Raw genomic sequence first — 15,792 nt, forward strand, 5'->3', positions numbered from 1 at the left:
CATTTAAATGCACTGCAGGTCTCTCTGCCTTAGTTAAGATAAAGTCTTATAATTCAACAATAAGAACAAAGGATTTGTGAGAGGGGAAAGAAGGACATCGATGGGAGAATTCCAGCAATGATCCTGAAGACTTTTGGGGAAAAGATTGTTTGGACTGTTAAGACAAAAGTGGACCTTTTTTCTAAACTTTTTACCCCATTATGGCTGTAAAACGATCATTGCAACTAACGCTGCATTTCAGACAAAGAACCTCAGGCTGACAGTCAAACATAGTGGTGGCAGTGTGATGGTCTGGGAATCCTTCGCCGCATCGGGACCTGTAAGACTTATTTTATGGAACCCTGACTTCTGCTCTCTAACAGAAAATCCTGATGGAGAATTTCATACTCGAATAAAGCAGTATGAAGGTTTTGGAGCAGCCTACAGGGCAGTCAAACTTTTTTACAGTAGCAGGCCACACACTATCAGGTAGGAGGTTGCACTTATGCCGGTGCCCGAGCCCCGGAGGGGAGAATTTTGAAAAATAGAGTCTCCCTGATGTATTTTGGAAGCTTTCAAGACAGGTGATTATTTAAACAATAGAGTAAGAGAGCATGTTTCAAATTGAATAAAAGGCAAAAAATTTGAATGATCAATTCTTCAAAAACAACCTTTGTTTTTTATTATTATTATTAAAACATTATTTTTTTCACATAATGTTATCATCATGTTTTAACAAGGTAAGGTAATCTCCATTTGCATAAAATTTGTTTAATTTGAATTACTAGCACCATATAAAACAGATCAGATTAGGTGAGGTCTATTCATCTTATTATTATTATTCACAGTTCTGTTCTAAAACCGATCGTAACATTTCTTCACAAACAAAGTCAAATTTTTATGATAAAGATACAGGGTTGGAATTTGAAATTGAATTTACATGTTGAATTTATCTCAGTCAAATCGCTCTTTCGAAATCTCTTATCTCAGTTTAAGTTCACTTGCACTCATCACACACACACGATATCATATCATCGGCGAGGATTCTAGAGACGAACACAAAATGCTTCCCCTGAAAAACTTTGATAATTTGCTGCTGTAATATTATATTATATGTAATACTATAGATTTTTCACAATAAAAAGCTAAAACATGTGCATGATCAAAAAATATCAGAAATACAATTATAGAGCATCCAGTATTGTAAGAAAGCCCACGCGGTTTCTGGATAAATACATTACTATATAAGTTAAGTTCTATTCCGTTTTATGCCTATGTGCTTCCGCTTAAGACAAAGCTTTGCAGTTTCAAAAATCACGTCGGCTCTCACGGTTTATTGTTGTGTGTGAATGACAAGAGACCACAACAAATAAATCAGCCGTACCTCGGATAAAAACTTAGGATTTAATGTTGTTCATAACACCCGTAGCCCTGCGACATACTGGCGACCTGTCCAGGGTGTACCCCGCCTCTCGCCCGGTGAGAGAGGCACCAGCAACCCCCGCGACCCCATGAGGGATTAAGCGGATCAGAAAATGGATGGATGGATGGATAACACCCGTAACTTTGTAAACGAATCTGCCAAATAATAACAGTTTTTTTCCCACAAGAGGTTTAATAAAACGTTTGGATATCATTAATTTAAGAACAAGTAACTGCGTTGGTCACATTTTAATCAGTTTTCGTCGATATTCAGTTGTACAGAGCGAGGCGCGCACCTGCGACAGGGGATGCATATCTCGGCAGGGATGCACTTTTCGACATAACACCGGTCTGTGTTTTGATCGGAAAAGTAGCATCTCGGTTGGAACAAGGAACCCAATCACTCGTTAATGTTGCTCTCAGTGGAGACAGATGCAAAGGTGATTTTTGGGATGTATAATCAGGGAATGTAGGCAGCGGCAAGAGCTACTATAGACGGCGATTTGCCGCCGTTGACCGGCTACTTTTGACTGCCCTGAGTCTAGTCAAAGTCTGGATATGAATCCTATTGAGATGGCGTGGCATGATGTTAACAAGGCCATTCTCATGCTTAAAAACACCCTCCAATGTGAATCAAGTTCAATTCAATTTTATTTATATAGCGCCAATTCATGAAACATGTCATCTCAAGGCACTTTAAAAAGTCAAATTCAATCAAATTATACAGATTGGGTCAGATTATACGGATTGGTCAAAAATTTCCTATATAAGGGAACCAGTTGATTGCATCAAAGTCCCGACAAGGAGCATTCACTCCTGGAGAAGTGTAGAACCACAGGGAGAGTCGTCTGCATTGTCCATGGCTTTGCAGCAATCCCTCATACTGAGCAAGCACGAAGCGACAGTGGGAAAAAAACTCCCCATTAACAGGAAGGAAAACCTCCAGCAGAACCGGGCTCAGTATGAACGGTCATCTGCCTCGACCGACTGGGGGTTCGAGAAGACAGAGCAGAGACACAACAAGACAGACAAAAAAGCACAGAAGCACACATTGATCCAGTAATCTGTTCTACATTAGATGGTAGACGAGGGTAAGCCGTCTTCTCTGGATGATGTCACAGTTAACAGAATGCCAGACCAGGTGTACCTACTATGAAGAAAAACGAGAGAGAACAAAAAGTTAAAAGCTGAAATGACGACAGTCATTTCAATGTAATGCAATGCAAAACTGAAGAACAGTAGACTGGAGAACAGTAGAAATCAGTAGAGTGAGAAAAATAGGCCCTGTTGTCCTCCAGTAGCCTAAAGCCTATAGCAGCATAACTATAGAGGTAGCTCAGGGTAACATGAGCCACTCTAACTATAAGCTTTGTCAAAAAGGAAAGTTTTAAGATTAGTCTTAAAAGTAGATAGGGTGTCTGCCTCACGGACCAAAACTGGGAGTTGGTTCCACAGGAGAGGAGCCTGGTAACTAAAGGATCTGCCTCCCATTCTACTTTTAGAGACTCTAGGAACCACCAGCAGACCTGCAGTCTGAGAGCGAAGTGCTCTGTTAGGAACATATGGGGTAATCCGAGCTCTGATATATGATGGAGCTTGATTATTAAGGGCTTCATACGTTAGAAGAAGAATTGAAGGCAATGAAGGGAAGCTAAAATTGGAGAAATATGATCCCTCTTGTTGATTTTTATCAGAACTCTTGCTGTAGCATTTTGGATCAACTGAAGACTTTGAACTGCATTTTGTGGACTTCCTGATAGTAAAGAATTACAATAGTCCAGCTTTGAAATAACAAATGCATGGACTAGTTTTTCAGCATCACCCCTGGACAGAATGTTTCTAATTTTGGCAATATTCCTGAGGTGAAAAAAGGAAACTCTGGAAACCTGTTTAATATGGGATTTAAATGACATGTCTTGGTCAAAAATAACACCAAGATTTTTTATTTTATTACCAGAGGCAAAGTTAATGCCATCCAGATTAAGTGATTGAATAAGAAGTTTATTTTTTGAGGACTCTGGTCCAAAGATTACAACTTCTGTCTTGTCAGAATTTAAGTGCAGGAAATTTAAAGTCATCCAGCTTTCTGGATTTATGGATTGACTGGATTCATCGGGATTTATGGATAAATCAGTGGAAATTAATCCCATGCTGTTAGATAATTTTGCAAATCGGAAGCATATATATAGTAAAGAGAATTGGTCCAAGGACTGAACCCTGTGCTACTCCACAAGTGACCCTAGAATTTGAAGATTTATTATTAACATGAACAAACTGGAATCTGTCCGATAGATAAGATTTAAACCAGCCTAATGCTTTCCCCTTAATCCCTACAGTATGCTCAAGTCTTTGTAGGAGAATATTGTGATCAACTGTATCAAATGCAGCACTGATATCTAACAGGACAAGTACAGACACAAGTCCATTATCTGAGGCCATGAGAATATCATTAGTGACCTTCACCAGAGCTGTTTCAGTGCTATGATGAGCTCTGAAGCCTGACTGAAACTCCTCAAGTAGGTCATTACTTGCTAATCAACTTTGTGAACATTTAGAAACTACTTTCTCAAGAATTTTAGATAAGAAAAGAAGATTAGGTCTGTAATTTACTAACTCATCTTGATCAAGAGATGGTTTCTTAGGTAAAGGTTTAATAACAGCTACTTTTAAAGCCTGTGGTACATATCCATTTACTAAGGATAGATTAATCATGTCTAAAATAGTGCCACTGATCAATGGGAATATCTCTTTAAACAATTTGGTTGGGATTGGCTCTAGATGAAGCAAAAATTTTAGATAGCTCAGAAAGCTCTACTGCTTCTAAACAGTTCAAACACTGCGCAGGTTCTAAAGATTCTTTCAATGCTGCCTCACTTACTGAGGATGAGGTAATCATGTTTGGGAGGATGCCAATTATTTTATTTTTGATGGAATCAATTTTATTTATGAAGAATCCCATAAAGTCATTACTGCTAAGAGCTAAGGGAATGGATGGATCAACGGAGCTGTGACTGAGAAAGTTTGGTAACTGTACTCAAGAGAAATCCAGGATTATTTTTATTCTCCTCAATTAATGATGAAAAATATGCTGCTCTAACTATGCGAAGAGTCTTTCTATACAACAATAGACTGTCCCTCCAGATTAGGTAGGATTCCTCTTGGTGTGTAGAGCGCCATTTTCTCTCCAATTTCCTAACATTGTTCTTCAAGGAACACAGCTCTGAATTAAACCAGGGAACAAGCTTCCTGTGAATAATCACCTTCTTTTTCAAGGGAGCTACATTGTCTAATGCAGAACGCAATGATAATGTCACACCGTTAACAAAGACATCTATTTGTGAATGGGAAGAAACAACATTGCTGATATCTGCAGGGTATTTCTGCAATACTGAAGATATTAAAAGGGGGGCAGACTCTTTAAAGTTTGATGCAGCATTGTCCGATAAGGATCTACTATAATGGAACCCTCTTTTGGGGGTGGAGAACTCAGTTAGATTAAACTCAAATGTTATTAAAAAATTATCAGAAAGGACAGGGTTGTGAGGAAATACTGTTAATTCTTCACAATCAATGCCATATGTCAGCACAATAAAGTATGGAGCCGAGAGTGCGTCGGTTTATGCACATTCTGAGCAAAACCAATTGAATCTAGGATAGTTTTAAAGGCTACACTAAGGTTATCACATTCTGTGTCAACATGAATGTTGAAATCCCCCACTATAATAACCTTGTCTGACAACTGATCCAAAAACTGAGTGTAAGGGCCTGGTGGACGATACAAAACAACAAACATTAGAGGTTTTATTGCTTTGCAATTTGGATGAGGGAAAATAAGGGTTAAATGTTCAAAAGAACTGTAGTTATTAGTTGGCCTGGGACTCATTAATAAATCAGACTGAAAGATGGTTGCCACTCCTCCTCCTCTTCCCGTAGATCTGGGAATGTGGAAATTTGAATAATTGGAGGGAGATGACTCATTTATACTAACGTAGTCCACTTGTAGCCAGGTTTCTGTGAGACAAAATAAAACAATCTGATTATCAGAAATCAATTCATTACCTAACAAAGTCTTTGGAGGGAGAGACCTTATATTTAATAGACCACTTTTAATTGTTTTATTTTTTGGTTCAAGGTGAGCCATATTGATTTTTATTAGATTCTTATTTTGATTTGTTCCTTTTAGATCAGTTTTTGATCTATTCAGTTTTGGCCGTGGGAAAGACACCGTCTCAATAGGATAATAGGTGGGTAACAGTACAGAAGCTGCAGAGAGGTGTGTTAACAACAGTTCAAAGAATAGCTGGCCATTTCTCTGCAGCAATGTGGACGACTCATTGCCAGTTAATTCTTAGGGGCTACTGCTTTTTCACCTAAAGGATAGCGGTTTGTCCCGTAATAAATTATATCATTTGACGATTCATTATTATTTCATCATCTAAAAATGGCATTAAGATTAGATTTGTCCGATTCTGAAACGTGGCAAAAAAGCAAAAGAGAAAATAAAAACTTTAATTGAGTAAATCCTTTTTTACACCATCTACTTTTCCAACATAACTCCTGGCTAATTAGTGAATTCACTGCATGTACACTCATCAATTAATATAATTAAACATTATGTTCAGTATAGTTAGAATAGAGCATATATACCAATACTGAAAGTAAATGCAGATTTAAAAAACTACTTAGAAAGTACAAGTACACTGAAACGTTGCCGTAATAAGAGTAACAAAGAAACAGAGATTGGTTGCATTCCACCTCTGCATGGACCCAGCCCCACCACCTTATAACTTATCATGGCAGCCTAATTGTCTCTTGGCCTCTCAGGAGGTTCACCCTGATTAAAAGCATGCCAGTTTCATGTTTTTCCTATTTCTGTTGGGAATATTGACTGAAAGCCTGTTGTCACCGTTAGTATCACAGTGACTGCTCTGCAGGTTCTGCAACTGTTCTTTTTAAACCTCATTTTCTCCATCTCTGTTGAGGATTTGGTTTCTATGGAAACATGATATGTGGCCTTTTTGACTCTCAGTCCTCCCACTGAGTCTGTGTTACGCAACTGTTCCAGATTAAATTAGCTGCACTGTGCAAAAAAAGTTTTTTTTTCCCTTAACACTGATAATAATTCTGTGTTTTAACATCCTCTTCCACTTCCTCCTGTCTCTATGACTATTAATTGTCACTTCAGTAAATGCCAGTAAAGGATATTGGTGTTGCCTGAACGGGATGTGTTGAAGCTAGGGGATTTCTCAGAAATAATGATTTGTTGCAGTCCCATGAAACAACCCTGAGCTCTTTAAGTTGAAGCCAGCTTGAAGTCTGTGCTACTTGGGATTCCCAGCGTCCTTAAACAGGCCTAAACATGTCTGGAGATCAGTCTTCAGACAAAGTAGCACCGTTTGATATGTGTCTGAACTGTCTCTGCAGGATCAGGGCATGAAGTCACCCTCTGACGTGTCCAACCAGTGGGGCTCCTACTTTGTTGATGTGCACAGAAGTGGAGGGGGTGACGAGGAGCACCAGAAACTGACCTGGTGTTGTCACTGCATTCACACATACAGCACCATGGCCATCCCCAGCGTGGAGCACATAGCAGGTCAGTGGGCTAAAAACAAATCAAAAGAAGTAGGATTACAGTTTGGGTCAAAGAACGATCTGTAAAGCAAGCTGAAGCAGGAATGTCTTGGAAAAAGTGTTTCTATCCATTCATTGCAAACAGTCCATCAATGCACCGTTGCCGTTCACGCCGCTATTGAGCCTACTCCCTGAACGTTACTGCTAAAACCTACTTTAGTTGACTAAACAAGCAGGTGTTCAATATTCCACATGGAGAAGCATTCACAATAAGTTTGAAAGTACTGGTCCGAAAGTTGGACGACCCAGTGATTTCACATTGATGTCAGACAGTCATGATCAAAGGAACCAGGGGAGTTATCAAGTCAGAAATGTCTGCCAAGATGGTGAAGGACTCAAGATTTGGCCTTTTTTTCCATTCCGGGGAGCCTGGACATCTTGCAGTTATTATATCAGTTATGAACCCCTCTATATACCAAATAATGAGAGACCGTCTGCCCCACAGGGAACGCCTGCTTTAAACCGAATCATTGACTGGACGAAGATCCCAAACAAATCTGGAACAAAATAGCCTAGTCAAAGTGCAGGCCTCAGTCTGATTTAAAAGATGTTTAGGGACCCTAATACTGCGGGGCTAAAAACCAATGTTTATCATATAAAGCAGCTCCTGAGAAAATGGGGAACTTGTTCTTCTCTGTGATTTAAGGACTAAGGTTACGTTCACACTGCTTGTCTTGTTGCTCAATTCCAACTTTTTTGCTGAAAGCAGATTTTCTTTTGATGTGGCCATTCATATGATTCTTAAATGCACCCATCACTATACTGCTGTCTAAACGGTTTAAGACCGCAAAGCGACCCACATTTGCGGATAACAGAAGGAGACGTAACACAGCAGCGCACTGTTTAAGGAAGTAATGGTGAATGTTTTTTTTTTAAAGTGTTCAATAAAGTTTTGTTAACAAAAACTCAAAAAAATAAAGAATGCGCAGACCGGCCAGCATCTCTCCTTGTTATTATTAGAACGCTGTTGAGCCATGGAGAGCCAGCATTACTAAGACCACATTATAACAAGACTAAATAAGATAAGAAGAAAGCAACACTGCCAAAAATAGACAGGTATGGGTGGCATATGGGCAAAAAGATCGGTTTAGGGTTACATTTCCCTGCAGTGTGAACGTAGCCTTAGAGTACCCACCTCAACAAACGGCTGAAGCATTGCTTGCTGTGATTGGAGAGGCAGTTCAGAATACAGCTGGCTTCATTGCTTGTCCTGTTTTCACCTTTCATTTGCCAGCAGTAAAAGGACCTACAGGACTGTTAGGAAGTAATACTAAGCTTAAGGTGCTTCTGTAGCACTTTACTACATCAACAATTCCTTAAGCTGCTAACCGTGGGAGACACTAAGCAGACCATAGCAAAACACACACAGAATGTACCTGTTAGGCACTTTCAGGCACCAACCATGGGCACTGTGTAGGAAAAATAAGGGAATAAATGCTTTGAGTTCTTTTAAAATAAATTCTAAAGAACTTTATTTTATTAATTTTTTCACATTAAAGGTCATTGGTTTTGTTTCTGTAACTTTCCTTTAGGCTCTTGATCCAGATCTATACAGTGGTATAAATACTCCAACTGTAAACATTGTTAAATCATATCATGTTCCAAAATAAAAAATATATATAAGTTTCTCCGGCCATGATCATTACACGGCCACAAGAGATTACTGAAAGAGAATTTGACCCTTCTTTGTTTTACTTGAGATTGTTCTAAAACTTATTGTTTTAGAACAATCTTCCATCGCCTTTGACTTTTTTCCACTGGAACAGAACAAATGTGTGTGTATTAATCCTCGTAAATGGGCGCATGTGGTATAAAGAGGCTGCATGAGAGCTGAGAGTGCTACGTGAGGAAAGCGCAGCCTGATAACGATCCAGTGGTTTAAATTCGAAATCTCCCAAACCGCCACATTAAGCATCCCCGTCATTCTGTTCCAACACAGAAACGTTCACACGCATCAAAGCAGAAACAGAACCAGACACAGATGTGACGCCGCATATCAGATTGGTTCCAAACCTCAACACAGTCTCCAGAATGGAAAGGAAGGCAGTCTCCATCATGAGCTTAGCAGCGTTTCAGCTGTATTTACAGATGCTACTTCACTGCAAAGTTAATTCAATGTCTACGAAAATGGACCCTGTTCACATTTAATCAGCTCTATAAGAACTGTGAAGCAGGTAATGAAGGTAGAGGAAATGTTCCCCCTGAAATCAAAGGATTAAGGGTAAAGGATTATAATATTAAAATTTTAAATAAGTTGATATTCCGAAGGCTTTAGACAAAAAACACTGTGAGACACATTGAAGCTATCTCAGGGAGTTGGCAGTCTGTGATGCCCCATTTGAGAGCAGCACAGTAACTAAAGATTCCTTGAATGTGCACAACCATGGGCAAATAAAGAGGATTCTGCTTCTGATCTCTCCGTCTTGATCTATATCCCGTGACTGGATGGCCCAACAGATCAAGAGCTTTACCTCCATTACTGCAGATTTTGGCTAATATATATACAGTGTCTCCTACTTCTTCACTGATAAATAGAAAACCAAGATAGTCTAACAGCCTGACCTTCCTTCACTGCACTGAAATGGCTTCATGTGTGAGGAAACTGCTCCTAATGTTGTACCTGGGGGAAAGAAAATATTTCCAGATTGTCCAAACTTCGAGCGCAGTGGTTCAGCGATAGCGACAGCTTTAGACTGTCCTGAAGTCCCCAACCAGCACCAGGACATGTCCTGCTGAGGAGTGAGCAGCAGAGCTGTGCTGCCATGAGAGCAGAACCTGCTCAGCTGTGGCAGAAGGAGAGAGCGAGAGCCTGTGCACACACAGCCAGAGTTCCATCCAAGAAAAACATCAAGGAAAGATTGAACTTCTTCAGGAAGTAGAAGGATGTAGAAAAAAATGGGTACAGCATTGGTTTCTCCAATAGGTCTTCCTGATTGTTTGAGACATCTGGAAATCATTTCTCCAGTGCAGAAAAGTGAACCAGATATAGTCCATCTGTGTGGTGGCTTCTCACCTAAGGGAGTGGGGTAACTCCCAGTTCTGCCCAAGAATGTTGGCATGAAAAAAACAGGAAGAACAACCTCTACTTACAGTTCAGGAGCAATCCGATGATGATCTTTGGATTTTCTAGCATGATGAAAAAAATGATGACCAAGAGGCTCAAAGATCAGAACACGGATCTTATCCCTATTTAGAACATGTGGACAGCTCTCAAGAAACTGGTAGAGAAATAAAAAACAGAAAACGGAACATCTTCAAACACTAAGAAGACATAAATGGATCCCCATTGGTCAGAATTTGGCCCAGAAGGTGATATCCAACAAGCCAGAGAGGACTGCAGGACATATAGGGAGAAGATCAACACTGGAAATCTTCTCTCACTCACTTGATGTGCAGCTAATAGAGACATTTCAAACATGTGAAGCGTCTTCTTCAGTATGGCGTTGGAACATGTAACTAAAACATGGTACTGTTGAATATACAAATAGGTGCCTCTTCCGACCCTAGAGGTCCAAGTAAGTAATAAGCAACCATGATTCACCAGGCAAGTCCACTCACTCACCTTAAATTTGTTTTTTCTCTGTCTAGATCTTCCTCTGGATTACAAGTTCCCCAGGTTTTCCCCAGACAAGCCCTGCACTGTTGGCTACTACCCCAGGCCTCCAGATTCTGTGCTGAAGAGGTGCGAGGAGATGTCGTAAAAAAGGGAAAAAATGGGATAATAAGGAAGAGAAGAAAAAAAAAGTCCTCCCTAACCCCTCTGCCTCAGGAGAGGAATGTGCCTCTGTTTTTTCGCCCGTAGTTTCCCAGTCGACCCTAATATCGCAGGGCCCATACGCTCATCCCCATCCAGAGAAGCCATGTGAATGTAAGCCACAGTAACTCTGTAATGACGCCTACGTTTGAAAGTTGTTTTGTGGTTTAGTGTTTCAAACTGGTGAAAATACAAGAAAAACAACTCTGTGGGTGCGTGTGTGGTCCTCTCTCGTTTTAAACTGTTGAATCCATCCAGCTGGTCTAAAATAAAGTGAACTTCTGTCGTCTGTCTTACTGTGAACTGATTACCTCAATAAGAAGATCTGCTGTGAGTTACACAGGTGTCCTCATCCCTTCAGATCCTGATCCGTTGTGTCAGTGGTTCTTTACAACCCTCTTATTATGAAGTTGTCTTTGTTTTTAATGATGGTTTCTGTGTATCTAGTAACATGAGGTAAAAGCTCTCCCTGGGGAAGTCGCTGTTGATGCACAACTAGCACAATGCTGTCCTTTCGTGTCGGCTGTCCATGGAAGACACTTCATGGTAATACTGATAGATAAAGACTAGGCTAAATATCCTCTGTATTATTATAGCAAAGTGCGACACTGGCTTTTTGGGTGACTGTTTAGAGGTGTAAACCATGTGTGCTTTGTTTGTGTGTACACTGAAACATGCTTTAACCGACCTCTGAATGGGTATTATGTCCGTTTGCATTGAAAGGTTCTGCCATAATGACACTCTTGGAACATTCAAGTCTGTGGAAGTCTGTTGGTTGGATCCGTCTGAACAGCACAAAGTAGACTTGGGAAATAATTGGCATGGCTTCAGACCAAGCCTAAACAACATAGTTTAACATGATGTCCAGAGGAGCTACGATATACAAATTTATCCAGGATCAGCTGATTCTGGTCCTAGGAGATGTTTTACAATCTAAAGCCCCTTTTAGTTCATAGATCTGTGATAATCTCACAACCACAAGCACCCCTTTGAGGATCACTTCTGTCTTTCACATCATAGAAGTAAATCAGGGAAGATCACAAGGATATGTGCTTAGCCAGCACTGATGTGCACACATGCAGAAAATAAGTGCGCATTCAATAATATTTTGATAAATCTGTCCTGATCTTCATGCTGTCTGTCCACATACAATCAGTGCTTCAAGTCCAAGCAATGTTGGACGTAATCCTCAACATGTTATCTGCATCAGATACTGCTGATGAACATATCTGTCAGAATAAACAGACACGGGAGCATCATAAAGTGGTGCTGCTCTGATTGCACCCTGCGCATCAAGTCTAACGATAAGTTACAGGCAGTTTCCAGAGCATCCAACAGTCAGGTAAAACAGCACCTAAAGACATTGTTACCAGCATTGACATTTGAGTTCAGCATCAGGTCAGGCAGAAACTGCCCAATGTGTGGGATGCACTCTTTACAACACCCATGTCTGAATAGCATTGGTTCGCTGAGAGGCTCTTGTCCATTATGCCAACTGGCTGTAACACACCACTGAACTCCTGATTCCACCTGTTCTCCACTGGTGCCTGTTTTAGACGTGCCAGATACTTGCAAATCAAAAATTCTGCACCGGTCAGTAGTTCTCCAGGACGTTTGGCTTCTCATTTAAAATGTTTATAGCATGCTATCTGATGGATGTCCGTGAGCTGTTCACAGAATTTTCAACAGCTGTTTTGGGGTTGGTTTATTTCACAGCTATTGGGGGAAATGTTTATTATTCTGATGTACACTGGCAAAGACAAATCAGAGGACCTGTGAGGTATAGAAGAACTAAGAAAACTAAGTACTAACAAGAATTAATTGCCAAAAAAAATGAGCAGCTGTGCTGCTGGTCATCAGTCACGCCTATCGTGCCAAATTGAGTCGCCACCTCTGGGATGATTTGGTGTCATCGGTTCACTATGGCCTTCTTGTTTTCTCAATTTGCACTATTGATGTGATCCACAATAAGGTTCTGCTTGGTATATTCCAGTATTTGTTCCCAGATTTGCTATACACAAAGGAGACAGTAAATTAGAAGAATGTTGGACACGTCCCTTCAGGCTGGCCATCTCACAGTTGAAGAGACAAGATTTCGCTCCTAAAAAGCAAAAAGCATCATGGATGTGAGACTGGTTATCCAATGTGTATTGTTAGTTGTGCTGTGTGTGTAAATGTTTTATGCATACAGCGTTGTGATTGTACCTGTACTACTTCTTTCATCTGACATAGAGATTATTTGCACATTTGCCTTATGTTGGACTCATTTGTGGTCTTAGGTTCTTAAAAAAGGCAGAGGAAGTTCATTTCTGTGTTTAGGTGTTGAAGTACTGTCAACAAAATAAAATGTTCTATGATTTCTACATGTGTTCATGATCTCGACTGTTTTTGTTCTGTAACAGGAATTGACTCGTGTCACATGAAGTGAACCTTTTGCACAGTTGAGCCACAGATATGACTCCAGAATACATAGTTTCCAAACATCTGAATCGGAAGTGATCCAAGCACTTAACCTGCCAGATAGGCAAGCTCAGTCTACAAAATCGCTGCACTCAGGTTCGACCTGTATGAGGTAGAGAACAGAAAATTGTCAGATGACGCGGACAAATTGCCTACGACATCTTAATTTTGACATAATTACTTGTGAACATGAAGAATGCCTACACAACGGAGGAGCTTTGCAGCCTGAAATCCATGGATACATACAAACTGTTTCCTTTTGTTGTTTTCTTTTTACTTGGACCGACTGTAGTTTCATTCAACTACACATTCACATGTTGAGCAAAATATTGTGCAAGGCTCCCAGGAAAAACAAGACAAGATAAACATAAATATAAGATAAACATAAATATAAAGACTTTAGAGAGTAAAAGCCCTGCCTAGTTTTCCTTTATCCTCTTCACCTAACCAGTTGATTTAGTACATTAGTCTGGCTGCATCTGAAAAGGTCTGATTGGTAAGGACTTTTCAGCCAAAGCACGTGTCAGTGTTTGCCATGAGAAGTGCTGTCAGAATAGTGCAGTCAGTAAAGAAGGAGGTAGGGGGAAAAAAGCTTGTATGCTTCCTATCATAGTTCCTTTAACATAGGAACCTTGCAATATCCCTTACCAGCCATAAGGAGCTCCCACAATCCTTTGTGTGACATGACATAAGCACAGCCCACCTCACGGAAATGAACAAAAATGTCCGCAGAGAAGAGACCACATACTTTCGTAGTTCTTTTTCAGACGGCTGTAGGGCCGGATTTCACTTAAATCATCATGTGCATTTCTGTCTCATAATGTATGAGCTGTCTGAAATCAGCACAGCAGAACCTGGATGACCCACCTTAGACAAAAACATACATACATGTCCCTCTTAGCCCTCAGAAACAGACTACATGAGCTAAGCTAGTTTGGCTAGTGCTACAGAACATATCACTGACATTTCTCTCAGTATATACTCATTGTGTACATCTATATAAACCCAGGGCTAGAACCCAGGACATTGTTGTGAGGCGACAGTGTAAATCAATAAACCATCGCGATGCCAGTAACGTATTATCAACACTGACGACTAGGAGATTTTTGATGACTTTCTGAAATCGTCCCAGTGTAACTAAAACTCAAAATGACATGAGACCACAGACGTACTAATGTTCTGAACAGAATAGTTAGGAATAAAAGCAACCGAAGCAGATTCTTGCCGTTTTGGATGGCTGATCCTTCTGGTCGGTGTTCCCAAGTCAGGTTCGCCAACTTTCAGCACTCCTCTGCTTGTAGTCCTTCTGATTACTGGTATGTAGTGAGAGCTGTGCTTTGCTGAACCGTGTGCATTGTTGGAACATAATTTCACCCAACATGAAATAACTATTGCAGGCTTTGTAAAATATAGAAGTAAAATAAGTAAAATAAGTTCTCCTTAATAGTCAAACTTACTAAAGTGGTTCTACCTACAGACATGGTGGTTAGCAACAGGGATAAACACAGACCTCTCAACTTTTATGGAAAGTTAAGAGTAAGATTATGGTCATTTTCGGCGGGTGGTGGGGGGGAGGGTAATCACTACAGTTTAAACTCCATTCACAACATTTACGCTCAATATTGCACCTTCTCAACAAGTAAACAGCTCTGTGGTCGTTTCCAGATTTCTGATGAAAATACAATTTGCCAAAACTCCACCTTCCTGAGTCCTTTCCAGCTGTCTGCTTTATCCTTGTAAAATATATTTTGTTTCTAGGTAGAACTGCATGAATGGATCAAATGAAACAGACCCCAAATGTACAAAAAATCACTGAATAAAGTAAGTAAGTAGTTTTAAGTACTTGTCTGTATTATTACACTATTTTAAGGAGTGGATAACTGCTTTTTTATTTTATTTTACTAAAGAGTACCACCCATGCAGAGTGCCTCAAGGCTCCATGCTTGGCCTCTTCCTCTTCTCTCTTTACCCCGTCCCTTTGGTGTCAGTTATAACAAACCAGTGTTCAGCCTTCTTTTTTTAGGTAGAAGACAGGCAGACTTTTATGACACTAAAAAGGAAAATAGTTGCTCTAAAAATAAACCTCAAAGGCATTGCAGAAATCATGGATGTCAACAAAGTTCATGTTGTTTGGGGTCCTTGATGTCTCTAACGTCAGTGTTGACCTGGGACCCTAAAGTCAGTATCTGACACTGACTGCTACAGACCTGAGTGTAATAATAAGAATAATTTTAACTTTGATGCACAGTTAAAATCTGTGGTCAAGTCCAGCTTTTTCAAACTGAGACAGCTGACTAAAGATTTTTATCTATGCTTTAATTACAACTTGGTTAGATTCCTGCACTGCACTTTACTCCGGGCTTAACAAAACTTTAGTGGCTTGACTGCAGCTTGTCCAAAATGCTGTTGCTCTTCTTTTAACTGGTACCAAAAAATGAGAGCACATTTCTCCAGTTTAGCAGCAATTCATGGGCTGCTGGTTCACATTTGGAATGATTTTAAGATTATTTTATTTCTTTTTAAATGTCCTCATGATCTTGCTTTCT

General features: G+C 40.0%; 1 protein-coding gene across 1 annotated transcript in view; it reads left to right on the forward strand.

Annotated features, from left to right (window-relative positions):
- The window catches only part of nt5dc1 (5'-nucleotidase domain containing 1), a 129,681-nt gene extending 116,530 nt beyond the window's left edge, over positions 1–13,151 (forward strand). Inside the window, exons 11-12 of the mRNA XM_012854098.3 lie at positions 6,826–6,994; positions 10,621–13,151. Of these exons, the coding sequence (XP_012709552.1) occupies positions 6,826–6,994; positions 10,621–10,733 (282 nt within the window). The 3' untranslated portion in view covers positions 10,734–13,151. The remainder of the gene's footprint in view (positions 1–6,825; positions 6,995–10,620) is intronic.
- Positions 13,152–15,792: the final 2,641 nt, after the last annotated feature.

This window comes from Fundulus heteroclitus, chromosome 15 (assembly GCF_011125445.2).
Source record: "Fundulus heteroclitus isolate FHET01 chromosome 15, MU-UCD_Fhet_4.1, whole genome shotgun sequence".
NCBI classification, from domain to species: domain Eukaryota; kingdom Metazoa; phylum Chordata; class Actinopteri; order Cyprinodontiformes; family Fundulidae; genus Fundulus; species Fundulus heteroclitus.